The 21286-nt window shown below is 46.3% G+C and overlaps 1 protein-coding gene across 1 annotated transcript; it reads right to left on the bottom strand.

Moving 5' to 3' along the window:
* Window positions 1–1617: 1617 nt before the first annotated feature.
* P3H4 (prolyl 3-hydroxylase family member 4 (inactive)) lies at window positions 1618–19341 on the bottom strand. Its single transcript, XM_066627575.1, has 8 exons — window positions 18838–19341; window positions 9880–10029; window positions 7733–7904; window positions 6617–6745; window positions 5531–5676; window positions 4374–4457; window positions 2966–3107; window positions 1618–2432 (listed from the first exon to the last, which is right to left on the bottom strand). Exons 1-8 carry the CDS (start codon window positions 19318–19320, stop codon window positions 2419–2421), a joined length of 1320 nt encoding a protein of 439 aa, XP_066483672.1. The 5' UTR covers window positions 19321–19341; the 3' UTR covers window positions 1618–2418.
* Window positions 19342–21286: the final 1945 nt, after the last annotated feature.

The following is a 21286-nucleotide window of genomic DNA, read 5'->3' as shown; positions in this document are numbered from 1 at the left end:
AGGATTATCCAATCATGTGACTATTTTAGAAAAAAGATTCATGCACCCATCTAGTCTATCAGAACTGGAGTTGGAAGGGACTTACAAGATCGAGTCCAACCCCCTCCCAATGTAGGCAATCCACAACATCTCTGATAGATGGCTATCCAGCGTCTAAAGATCTTGAATAATGGAGAGTCTACTGTGTTCTGTGGCAGACTGTTGTACGGTACTGCTGATTAGTTCTTACTGTCAGGAAGTTCCTCCTAACGCTGAATCAAAATCTCTTTGAGTACTGTTCTCACAGACAACTGTAGCAGACTAGAGGAGAGGATTTTGGACCAAACTCATGAAAAATCCCATGCAGAAACATTTACCTCTTTCCCTTACATACCACAATATCATTTTTAAATACAGTACACCAGACGTCCAGAATTGGTTTACTTGGAGGTTAAGACTGCCACCTAGTGGAGAATACAAAGACTATGTTGTCCTAAAATGGAAATTTCTCTGTACACAGAGCTGATGGGGAAGCAAGTTTGGAGCAAATGAGATCATAAATACAGATTTCTGTTTACTGAGCAGAATATTTATTTATTTAATATTTGTGCTTCTCCCCCTCTTAGTTTCTCCCCTCCCTTTTGGCATGAGAAGAAATTGCTTTTATTTTGAAGTCAGCGAGAAATGGTATAAAATAATATTCAGCATCTATTTTATAATGAACTCAGCTGTAATCTCCTTTTGAGCAAACAAAACAATTCTACATACCAATAGCTTTTATTCTTTTGCCCCTATTTGCTGTGACACCCCCCCCCCCCCAGTTTAGGGTTGAGCCCAGCTATGGCTCAAAAGGGGTGTGCTGGGAGTGTATATCTGACAGAACATAGCTAGTACCAATAAGCATTGATGGTCATGGCCCCCCCATTGGCTAGGTCACTGGGGAGTCCTTGTGATTTACATGACTTTTCCCAACTCCTGCAAGCAAATCCCACCCACTCCCAAACACTATAAGGGCGCAATCCTAACCCACTTTCCAGCACCGACATAAGGGTAATGCAGCTCCGAGATAAGGGAACAAACATTCCCTTACTTTGAGGAGGCCTCCGTGAGTGCCACCCAACTGCAGGATGCAGCCCATGTCCCATTGGCACAGCTATAACAGTGCTGGAAAGTGGGTTAGGATTTGGGCCTAACTCAGCTACACACATCATAGCTGATGGAGCTATAGAAATAAATAACCCAAAAGATGGCAAGTTTAAATGTGTACATACATCACTCAGCAACTTGCATTGCTCAAAGATGTTCAACTCAAATGTGTTGACTGCACACATTGTGAGAATCATTAGGTTGGAGATCTACGGTTATTGGAAACATGCAGACCACCTTTTGATGTTGCACTTGTTAAGTGATCAACAGACATTTGTAAACTTGCCCCAAGATACATTCATTCATGCGCTGTGACCCCAGTCTCTCTCTCCACTGTCAACTATACTTGTTGGCAAAACTAAACATAGGAATTATGGAAGGAGTTTGTCTCCAAACTTTAAAGAGAAAGGGTTACCCAGAGCTCCTGGATAAGTAGCTTTCAAAACAAAATCTAGAACACAATCAGGAGACAGTCATAAAAGAACTGGGAAGTATTTTATTAAAATTTAGCTAAAAAAATTAAAACTGTACAAAGCAAAAAAAAAAAATATAAAAAAAATTAAATTAACTGACAATTTTAAAAGGCAGCACTACAAGGATTAAAAAGGCACATGGCAAGTCAATTTGAACATACAGTACCTATTATTCTGTTCAAGAACCAGGTCAGGAAGGAGTTGGTGCCTACTGAGGTCTGGCACACAAAGAATGGTCAACACTATTCAGAATCAGAGCAGTAACATGCTGGGATTCTGATTCTTAAAAAGTAAATCTCAGAGGCGGGCGAGTATCAATGGCTTGCATCTGGTCCCACAGAGGAAGCACCACTGAAAACAGCTGCACAGATCACTTTTTCTGCTGGCATGGATAGCCAAGGTCATCATAGGCAAGTTTCCATCATATCCGAGTCAAACTGGTCGAATCAAAGGTAAAGCCAGAAGCGGCGGCTGCTACTAGTCATCTCTCACGCCTTTCCATACAGGTTTGTGTCCAAGCCCGGTTGCAGGGCTCATCTTGATGTGATGCACCATGGGACAAACAGCACCTTGAATTGGCTCAGGGTCACCTGTGTTCAACCAATTCAACCTGGGGTGGAATTCAAAAGATGGAACTCCCCCAGCCTCATTGGAACATAACCTGAAAGGACCTAGAGGGCAAGGCTCCGGAAGATTGAAACTTTTTGGAATACTGTCAGGTATGCAACCATCAGTTCCAAAGACCTCAATGCAAGTCCCCTGATGGGTGCAAGGAATTAGAATGCCCCCTCACCTGCAGCCGACACAGGGACCATCCCACTCATTCGAGCCTCTCTGTGAACAAAGAACATAGTGTGTTAAAAGAAGTCCTTTCCCAGCCTCTGCACAGGGACAGGTTGATGGATGCTTGCCAAAAGATTGCCAGATACTCCAAAGAAGTCATGTCAGGATGTGCTCGTTCACTGCTGCCTCTTCCAGGATGCATGCAACATGCACAGCCAGTCTACATGTAAGCCTTGGAAACATAACAGGAAGAGTAAAGGGTTCACATGCATGAGAACTGGGAACACCCCCCCCCGACTTCCACATGGGGTCACAGCAACCCTTGTGTCCTATTCCAAGCTGTCAGTGCACTTTCTGGGACTTGCTCATGCTCAGAAGACAAACAAAACATCTACAGAGGGATGGATGGGCAGGCACACCTGGATGGAAGTGAAGGCAGCATGTCGAAAACATGAGGAAGGGGGAGGACAAAACACCAACACAAAGGGAAGCGAAGGAATCCGAATCCAGGAAGAGAAAGGAACATAAACAGGACCAACGAGTGGAGAGTGAAGGGCCAGCCCTTCAATCTTGACATCAATAACCTTGATCTGCTTTATCGCCTTTGGATTTCGGCTCCTGCCACCACTGGGCCAAAAACCCCTCTTCATAGTCGCCAATTCCTTCAAACTCTGCATCTGTTGGCAACACTGGTCCCTCTGTCTCCTCGCCATTGCCAACCTCCGCCTGAAGCAGGAAAGAGGAGTCCGTCACAAGGGAGCTGCTCAAGAGGATATTATTTTTCAAAATGGCCAATTTGTGTTCCCACAACTGCACTGCATATGTATAGAATGGAGCACAGAAATTCAGCATTAGAAAATGGAGCTCTCTCCCTACGAGTTTCTAGTCCATATGGATGGCCAAACAGCTCTGAAAACATGTGGACACTGTCTGGTGAAATCCATGCCTGATGGACAGGGCAGAATATACATTCCAACAGATAAGTATATACATACATAACTATTTCTTAGTTGCTTTTGGATTTTGTGGTTGTATTCCATATTTAATATTTTTATCATTTTTTATCGTTTATTTAATATTTTTTATGATTACACAGGCCTACAAAATTAAGGGTCAGAAAAGTTTTCCCCAAACTTTATGGTGGTTTGATATGAATTTGGGGTGCCGATTCCAAAAATGGCATCCATTTTGCCCTATCATGTCTAGTTTTGGAGATATAGTATAGCTTCATTAGTGAATGGTTCGAGCAGCTTCGCATGAACCATTCACTAAAGAGGCTATACTATATCTCCAAAACTAGACATGATAGGGCAAAACGGATGCTATTTTTGGAATCAGCACCCCAAATATACCCAGGAATTGGTGTAACGTTTAAGGAAGCAAAATATGTGTTGGCCAGTGTTATTGCACTTTATATTTCATTCCTATTTTTGCATTTTTCTCCTCAGAGTTGTACACTGCCTTGTGCACTTTTTGTATTTGGAGGTTTATAAACAACTTGAAGAAGCAAATAAAGGAATGGAGAGTCTCAGGATTACAATGTTTGCTTCAGATTCTGTTCATAGAGGGGAAATTGCCAACCTAATGCACCACATGTGCTGCTCAGAAAACAGAATGAGATAATATTCCTAGTTCCATGCCCCTCCCCATGTTTCCAAGCACACCCTTCCCCATTATTTCCTGGTATAGATGATTTAAGCCTTTTGCAAAGTGTGAGGAAATACTTCTCTCTCTCCCTGCCCTTCCCCCCAATCTCAAGTAAATAAGCTTAGTCCTGCTTAGGTTGGAACCCCAAACTGGGGGTGATAGAGGCCTTGTGACAAGGCTGTCATGTTTTAGTCCCGCCTTTCTTCCTGTAAAGTAGGGTTGAGAGATTGTAGCTGGCCTAAGGCCATCCAGCAAAAGTTGCGGAGAAACAGGAATCTGAACCCAGATTTCTCAGTCCAAATCCAACACACCACCTCAGATCTAGGTCCCCCCCCGAGCCTTCACCTCATCATCTGGTTGGAGATACTGCTTTGCGAACTCCAAGAGCTTCTTCTGAGTGGATGTCTGGTCATGATAGCGCAAGGCCTCCTGCGGACAGGGAAGAGAGGGAGGAGAGTTGCAGGAGGTGACAGGGCAGCAAAAGGCAGACCCCTTAGCCAGACCTAGTTGGAGCTGATGATGTTGGTTGGGGAAGGGAAATGTTACCAACCAAGAAGTATCAGGCTTCAGTCCTAAGCAAATGCCTTCCTAATCATGAGGGTAGAGCAGTTTTGGACACCCTTGCACCCCAAAACCATCTAGATGCACAAGAACTTCTTGCCCTCTGTTGCTGAGGTGCAGCAGCAATGCCTGTTGAAAAATGTGCACAAGCTTCAGATGCATGTCTTTCCTATGCAAGGTCCTTTGCAAATACTGCAGCAGCAGGACTACTGAAGGCAAGAGGCCATTGCACATCCGGATGGCTACCCGGTGCTATAAAATGCTGCCACCTCCCTTCCCACTTTTATAACTTTCCATGAAGCTCCTGACTTTAGACCCATCCCCAACTGTCATCAAGCTTTCAGTGCATGCAACTGAATTCATTCACTTGCATACTCTGCTGTGTTAGCTTTTGTTATCCTTCCTAATCTCAATTTTAGATTGTAAACTCTTTGTGGGCAGGGATCTTTCTATAATCATTATAATGATGAAACTCTGCAGCTGCCATGTATGCTGATGGCACCTTGAATAACCAACAATAATCCAAATTATGGTTGGAAAGTTCACACTTGTGTGGTACTCCTTAATGCCACACAAGAATTCAGTACTGGCCACAGAATTTAGAAAGAGAACTTCTAGCCCTGAACACCTGCTGAAGTTTCCAGAACCAAAGCAGAGCCCAGCAGAATTTCCAGTAGTCAGGAGATGGACTTTAGCTCTTTGCTTCTCCCTGATGTCCACAGCAAGCAGAACAAGCAATGCATAGCCAAGCAAATTAACTCACAAATTCCAGAATGTTTATATCTTACTTTTAAGAACATGCCCAAGGGGATGGCTATCTCCAGCACGGCCTCTGAGCATACCAGTGACATTTTACTCCTGGCAACAGTATGCTGACCAGACAGATTTTTGGCCTAACCCAGAACACCAATCCTTAAGCTGGACCCTACTGCCACCCTCACCGGCCGTGGGTTGAAGTCATCTTCTTCTAGGTGCCAACGCTCACGGTAGAAGCGGTAGTAGACCAGGTTCTGCTGCATGACCTCATCCCCAGGGTCAAAAAGCATGTAGCTGGCCACGCTCTGTACTGCATTCTTGATGTCATTCACTGTGCAGGGAATGATACACAACATTAATGGAAGTGATGCCTTCGAGACAAAAGTTAGGGATGGGAAGAGTAAAACAAAAGGAACCTCTAAAACCTGGTGTGATCAACTCGTAGCCCTCCAAACCAGACTCACAAACCAGCCCAATCATATCCCCCTGCCATCTGTAGATGCAGCAGCGCCAAAACGGCAACCACTGTATCCTATGGTAGGGGGACAGTCCAGGAGGTCTCCTCTAGGTAAGGGAACAATTGTTCCCTTACTAGGAGGTAAGTGGTGTGGGTGGATCAACTCAGACCTACAACAGCTGTTGTAACTCTGTATTACCCCACACTGCAGGATTGGGCTGGGGAGGGCGTTAGGATATTGGCAGCGCCATTGTCACCAATCCTGCTCCCCTCCCATCCCCCAACTGCTCCCTGCCTTTCCCCTGCCACATTCACTCCCTCCCTGCCTTCATTCCTTCCACCAACCCCTCCTGCCATCTTGCCTACTGATGGTGGGGCAGACACTGGTGGGGCAGAAACTCCTTGGATGGTGGGGCAGAAAGGTGCTGGCGTGCGCCTTCCCAGTGGCACACTCCTGGCAGTGTGCTATTGGTGCGCCTTTTGCAACACGCACTGACTGCTTTACGGCAGCCAGCGCTGTCATAAGAGGCTTGCCGTCATTGAGTGGCAAGGGAAGGACTGGATCCTCAGTCCCTGAAGCAACTTTGGTGTCACCACATTTTTATAAATTTTTAAAAAAAAAACAGACACCACTTTGCCCAACTTTCCCTGTAAGAAAAAGAAGCGATGAGCCTTGCCTAATTTCATGTGGCCTAGCTATATAGCGTAGCCTGCAGCTTCCCACCACCACCAAAGGATTTTGCAACAATCTCTCTGCAGTCCACCAGTGACTTGAACCCCACCACACCAAATAAACCCCCTCCCAAGTTCTTACACTTGTAATATGCAAACTGGAGGTAGTGATACATCGTTGCCACAAACTTCTCCACAAAGTAGCCACCGACATTGGGCGTCAGGTCAGCCTCACAATCCACTTTGCACTGCAGGACGTTGATAAAGTGATCTGGACACAGGGAGCGAAAGAAAATATACATCAATGGGTGGCTGCCAGATGTTCACCCCCACAACCATTTCTAAGATAATTTTGTGCAGCCTAATCCTATGCATGTTTGCTCAGAAGGAACAATTTACAACAGCTCTCCAGGGCTGCAGCTGCAGTCCTTCCTACTTAAGAGGTGCCAGGGATTGATCCTGGGACATTCTACATGCAAAACAGGTGCTCTACCACTGGATTACACTGCCAGCTTCATGGCAAAGCAAAAACTGTTCTTAATTTCTTAAAAAGGGAGGGGCCAGGGCTGATGAGGGAAAGGCACTCTGCACAAGCTCAGAAGTATTTTACTATTCCAAATAGGCTTCTTTAAAGGAGAGCCCAGGGGTATGAGGGGTGGCACAGTGTGGGTGTGGTTTGAAAAAGGAAGGCTGGGGTTACAAGGCTAAGGGCACAATCCTAACCCCTTATGTCAGTGCTTTCCAATGGGACGTGTGCTGCATCCTGCACTTGGGTGTCACTCACGGAGGCCTCCTCAAAGTCAGGGAATGTTTGTTCCCATACCTCAGAGCTGCATTGCCCTTAAGTCACTGCTGGAAAGCACCGACATAAGGGGTTAGGATTGCACCCTAAGACCACAAAGTACCTGCTACTGATTTTTGGACTTGCTTTTCTATAGCAGAATTAGTTTCTACCCAATGAACTGAAAATGCAGCACACTGTGAAATAAAAATTATGTAGTTTTCCTCCTAACTTTAACTATGTCACTGTGTTGAATGTTTGTTGTTTTGTCTGAAAAATAAATTAAAAATTGGGGGATGTTTTTCCACAGATTCCATGCCTGACACATGAAACAGCTAACATGGGTTCAAAAAGAGAGGGGGACCCATCACACCCACATGTGCAATGGTAGATTCCACCCCCAGTGCCCTTAATTCACTGACGCAGCTGCATCTGTGCCCTTACTTTCAACAGCTACCCATTCCCCAACGTCCTCACCGGCAATGGCTGGGTAGAAGTCCTTAAATTCACGGAGCTCATAGCTGCCTTCACAGCCAAACAAGCAATTCTCATAGGCCTTGAAGTACTCAGCCAGTGCATGCTCCATGTCAGCAATGCTGCTCCGGAAATTCCCACTGTTATAGAGTTTCACGGCTCGCACAAAAACTGTCTACAAACATGAAAAAGGAAGGCAGCAGGTTGGATTCAACAAATCAGTCTCTAAACATTACAGTAATAATTATTATGCAGTGTTCGGTCCAATTGTACATCTGGCTTAATGCCCCAATTTCTGATATTGTATTGTATTGGCAACCTTCAGTCTCGAAAGACTATGGTATCGCACTCTGAAAGGTGGTTCTGGCACAGCGTCTAGTGTGGCTGAAAAGGCCAATCCGGGAGTGACAATCCCTATGCCCAAAAGAGTTCACAAGGGTGCAACGGTGACATTCATAACCTTTAGCAGGAACCACAACACTGATCTCCGTAACAGTAAAAGCACTGACTTGGCCCACTAACCTCCAGGCTTGGCCCATTCATGAGGCCTACTGAGGCAGCTGATTGCGGGGGGCAACCCACCTCCGTCTGCCCACTTGACTCCACTGCTCCTCTTCCCACTATTCCTGCATCCTTTCTCTTCTGTTCCACCTTCCACTTTCTTTTCCAGTCCAAGAAGTGGGAAGAACAAAGGCTGGTTTGTCACCAGGTAAGTGGGGGCTGGCATATCTTGGGATATCTTTGTCCCTGCCCTGCTAATCCTCATTCCTGAAACTTTGTCCAAAATGAGTGTAAAGCTGCATACAGGTGTACAGTCGTGCCTCAGCATCCACAAGGGTCCTGTTCCTGGAACCCTCACAGATGCCAAAACCCATGGATAAACAAATCCACTGGTTAAGGCATGCTAGATCTCTGAAAGCAAATAGAGATACGCTCCAGTCATGTTTGGAGGGTACAGGACAGACCTCAGCATGGGTCAGGAGACCGATGTTGAGTCAAATCCGTGGATGACAACGTTCGACCTGTACCTTAAGACTTCACTAATCAGGGCAGGTATTTTCCTGACTGACTGAGTCCAGCTCCCTCCAGCCTTCAATGGTTATGTGGGCTTTGTAGCAGAACTAGCTGTTTGGCTAGCAGCGGCAATAATAATAATAATAATAATAATAATAATAATAATAATTACTAGGTATTTATATACCGCCTTTCTGGTCATCGGATTACTCCTCTGACTTTATTCAAGGTGGTTTACATAGGCAGGCATTTCAAAATCCCTCAAGGGGATCTTTACAATCATAGAGGTTCTCTCTTTCAAGAACCAACAACATTTCAGAATGGATCTTCCTGGTTTGGTCTCACTTCTGGCCTCCAGTTCTCCCACGCAGGCTGACAAGCAGCTCCATCTCTCACACGGAGGGCAGCCAAGATGCTTCTTGCTCACACCAAGAGCAGGTGGAATCACTCGGCTCGGCTTGTCAGCTGCTTCAAGGTCTCGCCATTCTCAGCCGTTCAGGGAGCTGCCGGTGTCCTTGAACTGGCGACCTTCTGATGTTATCTTCGGGCTAACAGAGGCTCTACCCTCTAGGCCAGACCTCCTGCCCAATCCCTCCTTCACCCAATTCAGAGCATTTTACAAATGGATTGTGCTTTTCTTAAACTACCACACAAACATTCATGAATTTGCCTGTTCTTTGGGCATCTTGTTCTTTACTTTTTAATTTAAAGAAATAATATTTTAAGAAAAGCACTATTCGTTTGTAAGAAAAGCACCTCCATTTGCAAAACTGCTCAACGGGACTACAATCACCAGCCAACAGGCACTTGGCAGCACTGGCCAAATTCCAAACTTACCGATTCCGAATGCACGGGGATAAACTGCCTTTCAGGACACACTCAAGATGTTTGTGTTTGGGAGCTTGCCAGTCCATTTTGTTCATCTGTGTGTGTTCAGCCTGCTACAAGCATCAATCCACAAACTGACCATCCATAATAGTTAAGGCCACTAACTTGGCCCACGAGCACCTGTGTTTTTTCTGGAGCATCCAAACCCTTTAGAATTTAACTGCCGTCCCATGGCACCACAATCCAAATCCTGGGGAACAGCCCCCCCCTTGCCCCAGCATCCCATCTCACCCCCTTCCCCCATTCACCTCGTACGGCTGAGCTTCCAAGTCTACAAGGTACTCGTCCACGTCCACCATAGTTTTGTAATAATTCAGGTACCTTTGGGTCATCTCATGCTTGGGGTTCTTCTGCAGGAATGTGTGAGCTGCCGACACTGCCCTCTCAATCTTGTTTGCCTAGGAAAAACACAATGGAGCAAGCTAAGGCACTGCTTAATCTCAAACTAGATGAAAGGGTCTGTGTGTCATGCATGTTGCATCACCCAAGGGTGCAACATGCAACCTTTCTGCCAGAAAAAGGTGGATAAATCACAGGTGTGCATGTCAGCACTTATATAAGTATTAAGAATTATTATTAAGAACACAGCACTGTTTTTCAATAATATTACAGGTATTGATATTACCTGAGTATTTGAGCAATATATTTGGGCAATATCTGAGTATTGCCCAAAAAGCTTGGGACCAGAAGTGCTTGGGATTGTGGAAAATTTGCAAATATAGTACATAATGAAATATCTTGGGGATCAGACCCAGGTCTACATTTATGTTTGATATACACCCCTTATACCCGTGGTTGTCACACATTTTAGCACCAGGATGCACTTTTTAGAATGAGAATCTGTCAGGACCCACCGGAAGTGATGTCATGACTGGAAGTGACATCATCAAGCAGGAACATTTTTAACTATCATAGGTTGCAATCCTACTTACACTTACCTAGGAGTAAGTCCCATTTAATATCATTGTTAAAAGAGTATACAGAGTACCTTGTTAAAAGTAGAGATCCGTAAAATTTGCCCAAATGCAGTCACATACCATGGTAACATCAAGTCTAATATATTAAAAATGAAATATTGAAATGAATGGGGACCCACCTGAAATCAGCTCACAACCCACCTAGTGGGTCCCGATCCACAGTTTGAGAAACACTGCCTTATACACATTGCCTGTTATGCAATATTTTTAATAAATCTTGTGCGTGAAAAAACATTTGTCACACTGAACCATCAGAAAGCAAAGGTGTCACTATCTCAGCCACCCATTTCAGATTTGGAGCATTTCAGATTTTGGATTAGGGATGCTCAATTTGTAGTTCACAAAGTGGTCTACACAGTTTAATAAACAAACAAATGGTTCCCTGCCCCAAAGGGCTCAAAATCTTTTTTTTTTTTTGGCAAGAGAGACACCAGCAACAGCCACTGAAAAGGACCACCATGCTGGGATAAAGAGAGACAGTTGCACTCTCCCTTGTTAAATATAAGAGGACACCACTTTAAAGGGTGCTTTGTTGCCCAATTATAATAGAGTTACATGTGCCACATCACACGTGAAGAAGTTAGACAGTGTTTAGAGTGTACATCAGGCTGGTTCTCAAACCCCATCATGCCTGTACACTAGGGGATGGAGTAAAAGAAATAGCCAAGTCCTCAACACACAGGCATAAAGGTTAACAAGGCCCAGGATTTCACCCAAACATTTAGAGTTGGGGTTGAGTGGCATCTTTCACTGGATTCAACAACTACAGGCTCAATCCACCCATAATTCTCCTATGCAAGCATCACAGAGCTGAGAAAGGCATGCATTCCAATGAATGAAACAAAAAGAATCCTGTGATACACTAAAGATTTAAATACAGTACTTTTATTGTAGCATACTTTTTTGTGAACTAACGCCCATCCAGTGTGGCATTTGATGAAGTGGAAGTCCAGAAAAGGTGATGTTCCAACAAATCTGTTAGCTTTTATAGCACCACAAGATACTGTGATGTGCTCGCAGCAACCTCAGCACAATCTTATGCATGCCTACTCAGATGTAAGTCCTAGTATGTTCAATAGGAAAGTGTGAATAGGATTGCAGCCTAACATAGCTATGCTTCTGGAAGTGGTTACAATTCCAATGTTGCATGCTCAAGAGAACTTCCTGATAGAAGTTAAACATCACCTCTTTAAAAAAAAAAAATTAAGCACTGTCTGACCAACTCATTTAAGAATGTATGTGACCATCTTCATACTAGCACTGACTTGCCTAGGAAAAATCTTCCTTCACTACTACTTAACTCCAAGCTGTTCCAGTCATCCATATCGCTACATTCTGCCCAGACAAGCCTGGGTAATTCCGGTTTGTAGCAGCCATAACAAAGCACTGCATACTCCATGTTTGCACCATACACATGCCAAATTCTGTATTATACTGTATACAGAATTCAATATTTTGTCTTTCATTTCAGAACATAAGTTTCTAGCCCTTAAGAATGTACAGATACTACCTGATATAATCTCAAAACAGAGAGAACAAATGTCATTAAAATACTTAACATTTGTATATAGGGCCTTGAACATCCAAAGGGGTTTTATATGTATTTGTTGTAGCCCTTATAAACACAATAAAATGCACATGAATTTTATCTTCATATTTCAGATGAGGCTGAGAGCAAGTGGCTTGCCGGGGCAACCTACTGAATTTGTGGTAGAGGGCAGATTCAAACCAGAGACTTCCCGATTCAGGCTCTTGCAGTGCAATTCTATGCATGTCTACACAGAATTAAGTACCATTGAGTTCAATGAGATGTGCAGCGCAATCCTAACTTGTGCTGGAACAGGCAGGCCAGCAGGCCTGCACTGTATCCAGCTCAACTTTTAGGTGCCAAGTGGCTCAGCCTGGGGCAAGAGGAATTGCTTCCCTTTACCCTGGGGAGAGCCACTGCAGCCCCAATGGAGCTACTTGGATCTGTGCCACCGAAATCGGAGGTGCAAATCCGAGTAGCCCAGGGCTGGCCCAGGACCGGGGTTAGGATCCAGCATAACAGATGGAACCTGGGCCCACCTCCTGCTCCCCACCCGCCCCAGAACCACTCACCACCCACCCTCCCCCTGCCCCAAAACGCCTCCTCCCTGCCCTCCCCACATCCCCCAGACCCCTGCATCGACCAAGCTCAGCCAACGCAACTCACCCATTCCTCAGGCCCATGTCACAGCGGGGAGGCCAGCACATGTCAGTGAGCCGGCCTAACCCTATTTAGTTTGGCACGAAAATGCTTTATGGCACTTTCACAATAATGATAGGCCGGCACAAGGGACTATCTGCTGCTCAGGATTACACCCTTATTCCCACAAGTGTCTACGGGACTGCAGCTTTAGCCATTTGGCCAGCTCCCTTGCTGGACTTACAAGGATACTTCCAATAATGAAGTCCTTTCTCTGGCATCCATGATTTCAGGAGACACTGTCCACACACTTTCAAACCTAGTCTTGTGTACAGCCCTGAGGACTAGAAACTTGCTCCCTCCTTAAATTTTTTTTTTTTAAAGGAAAAACTTTTCCCAATTCTGTGCAATCATGGAAGAGAACCCAGCCAAGGTTATATTTTTCTCCAAGAACGGTGCCTTTTCTGAGATCACATGGTTTAATAAAAGCACCATGAAACCCAAGACACACGATAAAATGAAGTTATAGAAATAAACCTTACAATGCACATGTGCTCAGAAAAAGAATCCCAGTGATGCAGCTTTATAAAAGCTGACTTCTATCCCTACCGTACTGCCTTAATCAGCATGACAGGTCTGCCAGCCTGCCGTTTAATCATCCATCCAGCGCCAGCAGTAGTTTTGCAGCCTATCAAGACTCTCAGAGAAACATTCCCCTCTGACATTTGCATTCTCTCATCCAGAACATGTTTCTCATCTTAACTCGTCTGCCGTTCTCATCAGGGTGTCAAATGCCAGGATGCTGACGTGGGAAGGAAAGCTCACCGCTGGATACATCTCAACTGCTTCAGGGCAGAGAAAGAAACTACTGTATTCAGGATGAGAGGGAGCAGGGGAACAGCAGGGGAACAGTCAAAAGTGCTACCATTTTTGGATTCTCCTTCAGACTGTACAGTGGTGCTGGGAAGGAATGCTTGGATGTTCACTACACACACACACACACACACACACACAGAGACAGGGCCGGCCTAAGGAGCTGCAGGGCCCAATTGGAAACACTTTTGCGGGGGCCCCTCGAATTTTGCGGGTCCCCCTCTACTAATTTTTTTTTTGCTCTTAGCTTGAATGGGGCCAGACCAAGAAAAAAAAAATCTGCTACTTCTGCGCAAGTGCATAGGAACCCTGTACCTTTAGTGGTACAGTGCGCGCCCAGACTGCAGCACTCCCTGACTCTTGCACATTGCCGCCCACTCCAGAGCGAGACGGGGGAGAGGATAGTGTTGGGAGCTGCAAGAGTAGAGAAAGACCAAGGTGCGCATGCTACTGCCTGCATGGCACCAATTCCAGGCCAAATGGAAGCAGCGGTGGACGGGACTTGCTTTCGAAGCGACCCAATTTCTGGCCAATTGGAAGCAGCAGTGATCGGAAAGGCAGCATAGGGACCACCATGGTGGAAAGGCAGCATCATGCACGGGGCCCAACTGGGAGAAATTGCCTCACTTGCCTAAAAGCCAGCCTTGCGTATAGACAGGCTAGGGCACACACACATTGAAGCAGTCAACTTTCAGCAACTCCTCCCTTGCATTTAAATTCATAAATTTTCTGGCACAAGGTTGCTTGAGAACATGTTTCTAATGAGATCTAAAACTTGCTCTCTTTTTAAAAACAAAAACCCCATTTTTAAAAATTTATTTATTTCTGTTCTCTAACTAGCACAGCAGACTCTGCAGTGCACATTTATGGCGTTTGGCAAGGTCCAATTACAGCCATATGCATTTCTCAATGCGATTGTCTCATAAATTGAAGGCGAGACCCAAAAAGTGAGTTGGGAGGGGCCCCACCCGCCTTATCCTTTCATAGGGCCCCTTTCAATGCTTCCTTCTCTGCCTGCTGACTCACGAAGTTCCAGAAAATCCTTGCTTTAGGGTCATTCGAACGAGGTCTGAGAAAAAGACTTCTTCTAAAACAAACCAACCCACAGGCAAGAAGAGAAAAAAAAGCCTGCAGGATTGCAAAGGTAACTTTGGCCGAAGTTCAGAAGCAAGGAGGCTGATAAAGAAAAATCTCAATGTGTTTCAGATAAGTTGGAGAAGTGGCAAATTTAGATGACTAAGGGCACAATCCTAACCAGGCCTACTGAGAAGTAAGTCCTCTTTGGTTAAATGGCGCTTACTCTCAGGAAAGCGTGCTTAGGATTGCAGCCAAAGGCTCAGAGCTGAAGCAAACAAACCACTGAGCCACTTCTCATTGTTCCCCACAGCAGCATCCTCCTGAGGGAGATGTGCTCCATGCAAAAGTCCCCTGCCACCTTGCCACTGCCAACTCACTGTGTTGCAATATGCACAGAACTGCATGAAGTGACACCATCCACTCCAAAAACTGTTCTGACTGCTCTGGAATCTAACACCACTTTTGTATACCAAGCATTTCACAGCCTTACAACTTTGACAAAGAGACACAGCTTGCCGAGGAACAGCAGAGCACATGGATGGTCTGAGATGAAGCTGGTCTCTCAGTAACTCTGTTAAGACTCTGTCTGTGCAAGGACTGGAGGACGTGGCACTGGACTGCCTTTAGCACAGGAGAGTGGAGGGAGGGCTACTTCATTGGTGAAGGAGGGTGAGGATGAAAAAGGGGAGGAGAAAATGGAAAAGACCAGAAGCTACTGGCAAATGCATTGCTTGCTCATCTAAAACCCCTCCTGGAGGCCCAGATTTAAAGGGCCAGAACATCCTAAAGGGGAAAATCTACAAAAAGTTAGCATAAAAAGAACAGTGGGAAATGTTTTTCACTGGCAAAGGTAGCATTGGTGGGAACCCCAAAGACATGATGGGGAAATGATCCCACTTCAGTCAGCAAACACAAAGGGAACTGCTTTGAACATTATCAAACCCCTAAAAGGGATGCACTTCTGTACAGGAATTAGCATGAAACTCGCGTGCGGACTGTCACGTCGCACAATCTTGTAGGCGGGTATTTTGGTGCCAGAGCAAACACTCAAGCGCACTCCTGTCAATCTCCACATGTGTTTTACACAAATTCCAACATGGATGTTTTGAAAAAAGACGGGTTTGGAGAGGACTAGGAATCCCATATGGAGAATGAATTGTGGAATGCAGAAAGTCTGGCTACTGAACAGGAAGGAAGCTGGCAATTAGCAGTTGGGCCGTTCAGAAGGAAGATGGACTTTTCTCAAGGTAGTGGAAAACATTCAACTTCCATATTGGAAATAATATGAACCATGTATATCAGTGGTTCTCAAACTTTTAGCACTGGGACCCACTTAGAATATCAGGACCCACCAAAAGTGATGTCATGACTGGAAGTGACATCATCAAGCGGGAAAATTTTTAACAATCCTAGGCTGCAATCCTATCCACACTGACCCAGAAGTAAGTCCCATTTTCTATCATTGTTAAAAGCATATACATAGTGGCTTGCTAAAAGTAAGATCTGTCACATTTCCAGAAATGCAGTCACATTCCATGGTAGCATCAATATATTAAAATAAAATATTGAATAGGGATCCACCTGAAATTCCCTGGAGACCCACCTAACAGGTCCCAACGCACAGTTTGAAAAACACTGATATAGATTGTAAACCACAATGATGGAGTGTACACTTGGTGGGTGTGAGGGCCTCTGACAAACAGAGTACAAGTGGTGAGGAGCCGGGCCAGTCAGAGCCTCTCAGCACTGAGGCCAAACAAACAAATTAAAATCAACAAAAAACACTGAGATCATCATACAGGATGATCCAGAAGTGGAATTTTCATGGGACAATCAAACATGTGGATTTTTCTTTCAGCAGATGCAATGCTGGGGAACAACAAAGGATTCAAACTCCTATACAAACTTCTATACAAATATGCTGCGTAGGCACAGAACAACAATCCTGCATCTGCAATCAGTCCATGAGAAAGTACTGCCTGTGAAGTGCCTTTCTGGTAGGTGGCCCATACAGCATTTGGGAAAATCTTCCAAAGGTGTACCAGAGGGGTAGCAAGAAGCAAACCTTAAAATGTTCTACTGATACCTTTGGATTGCTGGTCCAAAGGAGTTTTCCACCCTGGAGCAAATCCAGCGCCAAGGTGATCACCCAGTATAAGGTTTATTGGAATGTATCCCTTTGGGCAATTACATTTGGGGAGCAGGCACATCATAGATGAACCAAATGTGAGCTGGCCCTCTCATCCTCAAATGTCTATGATGGCACCCTATTGTCACTGCTTAAGTTCTGGAGGAAAAGATGCTGAGGCTCAAATCTATTCAGAAAGAGCACCCACTGAGATAGAAATTTTACAGGTGGTTTGGAGATGGCGTAGCAGGGTTCCCAGACTTTCAGTTGCCAAGATCGCATCATTCAGTTTTGTTCATAAAGTGGTCAGGAGCAAATTATATATATATATATTGTACACACTAAGAATTTTTGCCATAGGAAAATGGTAGGTGGTGGTAGAAAAGGTGGAGAAAAATATAATGCCACTTGGTTCTGTAGGCCAACCTAAATGTCTTGGTGGGCCAGAAGTGGTTCATGAACCATAGTTTGGGGACACCTGCAAAATAATTATTAAGGAAGGAAATGCACTGTTTGATCCTATATCTAGTCATGACCGGGCAACAGGCAACCTAATCCTGAGCTGCCCGGCACACAGAGGAGCAGGAGTGCCAAAATGGCTACCACTGCATCTAGTGGATACCAGGCAACTGCCAGCAGCTCCCCAACTTACTGCTCTGCCACCCGGGGCTCATTCACAGCTCCGGGTGGTGTGCGATGGGCCTCTGGCCAGATGGCTCAGCGCGGGCTGGTGTTGAGCTGGCGCCAGCCCGGTGGCAAGTCAATGCGACTGGGTCCTCAGTCATCACCAAATTCCACTGAAATCAATGGGACTCGCTCATGACTAACTTCAGGGTACAACAATCCAGGTTCCCCATCAGCAGTTTGTCAGCCTATTTGTACTTCACATACTGAGGTGATGAGACTGAGCGGTGAACCAGAACTTTCTTATTTCTGGCATATGGTGGGAAAGCCTCAGCTGAGCAGGACACTACCATGCGAGGCACTTTGCACATTTATTCATTTAAAAGATTTATACTACTCCCATGCTACTCCCCCACCCACAGTGGGGCACCCAGAAAGCACTATACAAGTGTTTATCATTACAACCAGTAGAGTCCTACTCATGGGCTTTCCAGGGGATTCAGGGCCCAATCCTAGCCAACTTTCCAGCTTTGGTGCAGCTGTGCCAATGAGGCATGCACTGCATCCTGTGGTAGGGGGGCAGCCACAGAGGCCTTCACCAGATTCGGGAATGCTTGTTCCCTTTTCTTGGGGCTACATTGCAGCTGCACCAGCATTGGAAAGTTGGATAGCACCGGACCCTCACGGTCCAATCCTATGCAACTTTCTGGCGTGGATGCAGCCTTGCCAACAGGGTGCACACTACATCCAGCAATGGAGGGACCGTCATGGAGGCCTCCTTAAGGTCAAGGAACATTTTGTTCCCTTACCTCAGGACTGAATTGCAGCTGCACTGATGCTGCAAAGGTGGATAGGACTGGGAGCCCAAGCCTATGCATATCTACTCAGAACTAAGTCCCATTACAGTCAATGGGGCTTACTCCCAGGTATGTGTGGATAGGATTGCAGCCTGGGGCTACAGTCCAATGCACACTTTCCTGGAAGTAAGCCCCATTAACTCTAATGGGACTTCAGAGTCAATATGCATAGGATTGGGCTCTAAGGCTACCATGCTGTCCACACTTTCCTTGGAGTAAGCCCCATTGACTCTAACGGGACACTTCTGAGTCGACATGCATAGGATTGGGTTCTAAAGCTACAATGCTGTCCACACTTTCCTGGGAGTAAGCCCCACTGACTCTAATGGGACTTACTTTGAGTAGACCAGTTTAGGATTGGGCTCTGGGCCCTCAGTGAGCTGCAACCCCAGCCCAATGCCATGCAGGTCTACTCAGAAGTAAGCGCCACTGTGTTCAACGGGGCCTCCCCCCAGGAAAGAGTTCACAGGATCGGGGCGCCAGCCTCCCCCCGCCGGGCTGACCTTGAAGAGCGCGTAGTGCAGGTACATGTAAGGCGTGCGGCGCTGGAACTCGCGCAGGGTGTCTGCAGGCGGGTAGCTGAGCTGGAAGACGGGCAGGCTGCGCTTGCAGCTCCGCAGGCAGGAGGCGCGCTGGAGGACGCGGCCGAAGAGCTCCATCTCCAGGAGCCCCTCGCCCTGCGGCGCGCCCCGGCCAGGCTCGGCCGGCCCGGCGCTGCCCGCGCACTCGCGGTGGCAGTGCGCCTCGCTGTCCCGCAGCAGGCGGTGCAGGCGCAGGCTGGCCTCCAGGTAGCGCGCGCTCTCCTTCCAGCCCTCGCCCTCGTACTGCTCCAGCGCGTACGAGTAGGCGCTCTGCAGGGGCATCAGCTCCGACTCCGGGAAGCCGCGCCAGCTGTACTTCTCGTACTGCGCCCCGGCCGGGGGCGCGCAGGCGGCCAGCAGCAGCAGCAGCAAGCCCAGCAGGAGCCCCCGGCTTCGTCGCTCCATGCCGCCCCAAGGAGGCCCATCTGGAGTCTCCGGGAGAAGGCAGACGGGGCAGGCGCCGGCGGCTCCGCGGGGTCTTAGTGCGCCTCCCAGTGCTCCTGAGGTCATCGGTGGTTCTCAAACTTTGAGCACCGGGACCCACTTTCAAGAAGGAGAATCTGTCACTCCGGACCCACCAGGAGTGATGTCATGAATGCAAGTGACATCATCAAGCAGCAACACTTTTCACAACCCTACCCACACTTACCCAGGAGTTAAGTCCCATTGATGACCATTGTTATACATCAGTGGTTATCACACATTTAGCACCGGGACCTACTTTTTAGAATGAGAACCTGTCAGGACGCACCGGAAGTGACGTCATGACCTGAAGTGACATTATCAAGCAGGAAAATTTGTAACAATCCAAGGCTGCAATCCTACTCATACTTACCCAGGAATAAATCCCATTGACTATCATTGTTAAAAGAATATACATAGTAGCTTGTTAAAGTACAGGTCTGTAACATTTCCCCAAATGCAGTCACATACCATGGGAGCATCAAGCCTAACACATTAAAAATAAAATATTGAAATGAATGGGGACCCACTTGAATATGGCTCATGACCCACCTGGTGGGTCCTGACCCACAGTTTGAAAAACACTGTATTAAAGCATTCTGCAAAGAAAGTGAGGCAGCAGAGCAACTGTTTTTGATCCTGAATCATGATGAGCTGGTGTATTCCAGGGAAGGGAGAGCGAGTTGAGTTGGGAAAGCCAGCCTGGATTCAAGGCCCCTCATCTCTGCAGACACCCATGAGGTAAGCCAAATTCACTCTTTTAGAGCCCAATTCTATGAGTAAACTCAGAAGTAAATCCCATTGTAGTCAATGGGGCTTACTCCCAGGTAAGTGTGGATAGGATCGTAGTCTTGGTCAGCCCATGCCTGGCCCTCTTTGGCTGTGCAGCATGAGTAACCATGGCTGAAAGAGTTGTATTGCAAGAGACAAAAGTCTGGTTGCAGAAAATAAGGAACAGTAGTAATGCATAAAATCTATTAAATGAAAAAAGCAGAGAAGGAGAAAAAACTTATTAAAATTGCATTTCACAGTGCTTCATAAGCTTTCCTGCACAAAATATATACTACATCAGTTAGGTCTTCAGTCCTTCTCATGCCATAACACCCCCCAAAATCAGAAAATTAAGCATGAGACTGGGACCCACCACTAATCCCACCCCCTCCCAGGACACAATGAACCCACCCTGTGCCTCTGTCCATACTGTTTCCCTACCTCTTGTGTCTTCACAATAGCCCTGTGAGATAGTAGAGCTGGGCCAGATTTGGAACTGTGAGGCAAGACAGTGAGCTGTGCAGGAGTATATCAACTCAGTTTTGCTCAATCCAATCCAGTATTTGATTGGATCCAAACCCTCTCCTGCATGGGCTTTGAAGGTTGTCATAACCCCCCAAATGAGGCTAAATTCCTAAAGGTGTAGCAGGAGAAACTGAGAAAGAAACCCTCCACCAAAAGTATCTTTGAGATAATGAAGCTGGAAGTGGAAATAATGATCACCCACGTGCAGCTGGCACAGCTGGAAGAGGAGACCACAAGGCTGGAGGAGGAGATAGAGAGGGGGACGGCGCCCAAAAGACAGGTAGCCCGAAGGGAATCACAGAGAGGAGAAGCGGCACCAGGAAAGGAAACCAATGCGACGGTGCAGAGAGAGAAGAGCCCCCTACCCCGTCCTCCTGATCTGCAGACAAAGGGGGCGGACCAAACTGACTTTCCAGACCAGGAAGCAGAAGGCCGCGCTTCAGCTGAACTTAGGGCTACGCCTCAGGACCCAAACCCTGAGGAGGTAGAATTAATGGAGTTTCAAAGATCCAACCTGTCTGGTGCACACCGCATGGTGCGACAGATGGAAACGACACAGAGATAAGCAAACTGGACACATCAGTCATCACCAAAGCCATAACAGTCAAATATT

Source organism: Tiliqua scincoides, chromosome 5 (genome assembly GCF_035046505.1).
Source record: "Tiliqua scincoides isolate rTilSci1 chromosome 5, rTilSci1.hap2, whole genome shotgun sequence".
Taxonomy (NCBI): domain Eukaryota; kingdom Metazoa; phylum Chordata; class Lepidosauria; order Squamata; family Scincidae; genus Tiliqua; species Tiliqua scincoides.
The sequence above is the reverse complement of the archived record's forward strand: the minus strand, read 5'-3'. Positions and strand labels throughout refer to the sequence as shown.

Bases quoted from the DNA above. Each gene is read 5' to 3' on its own strand.
- P3H4 (XM_066627575.1), bottom strand. From the start codon at position 19,320: ATGGAGCGACGAAGCCGGGGGCTCCTGCTGGGCTTGCTGCTGCTGCTG. The intron at 6,746-7,732 runs GTGAGGACGTTG...CCCTGTGTCCAG, and splicing joins CTTCTACCCAGCCATTGCCG to ATCACTTTATCAACGTCCTG. The intron at 4,458-5,530 runs GTGAGGGTGGCA...CCCTGTCCGCAG, and splicing joins ATGACTTCAACCCACGGCCG to GAGGCCTTGCGCTATCATGA.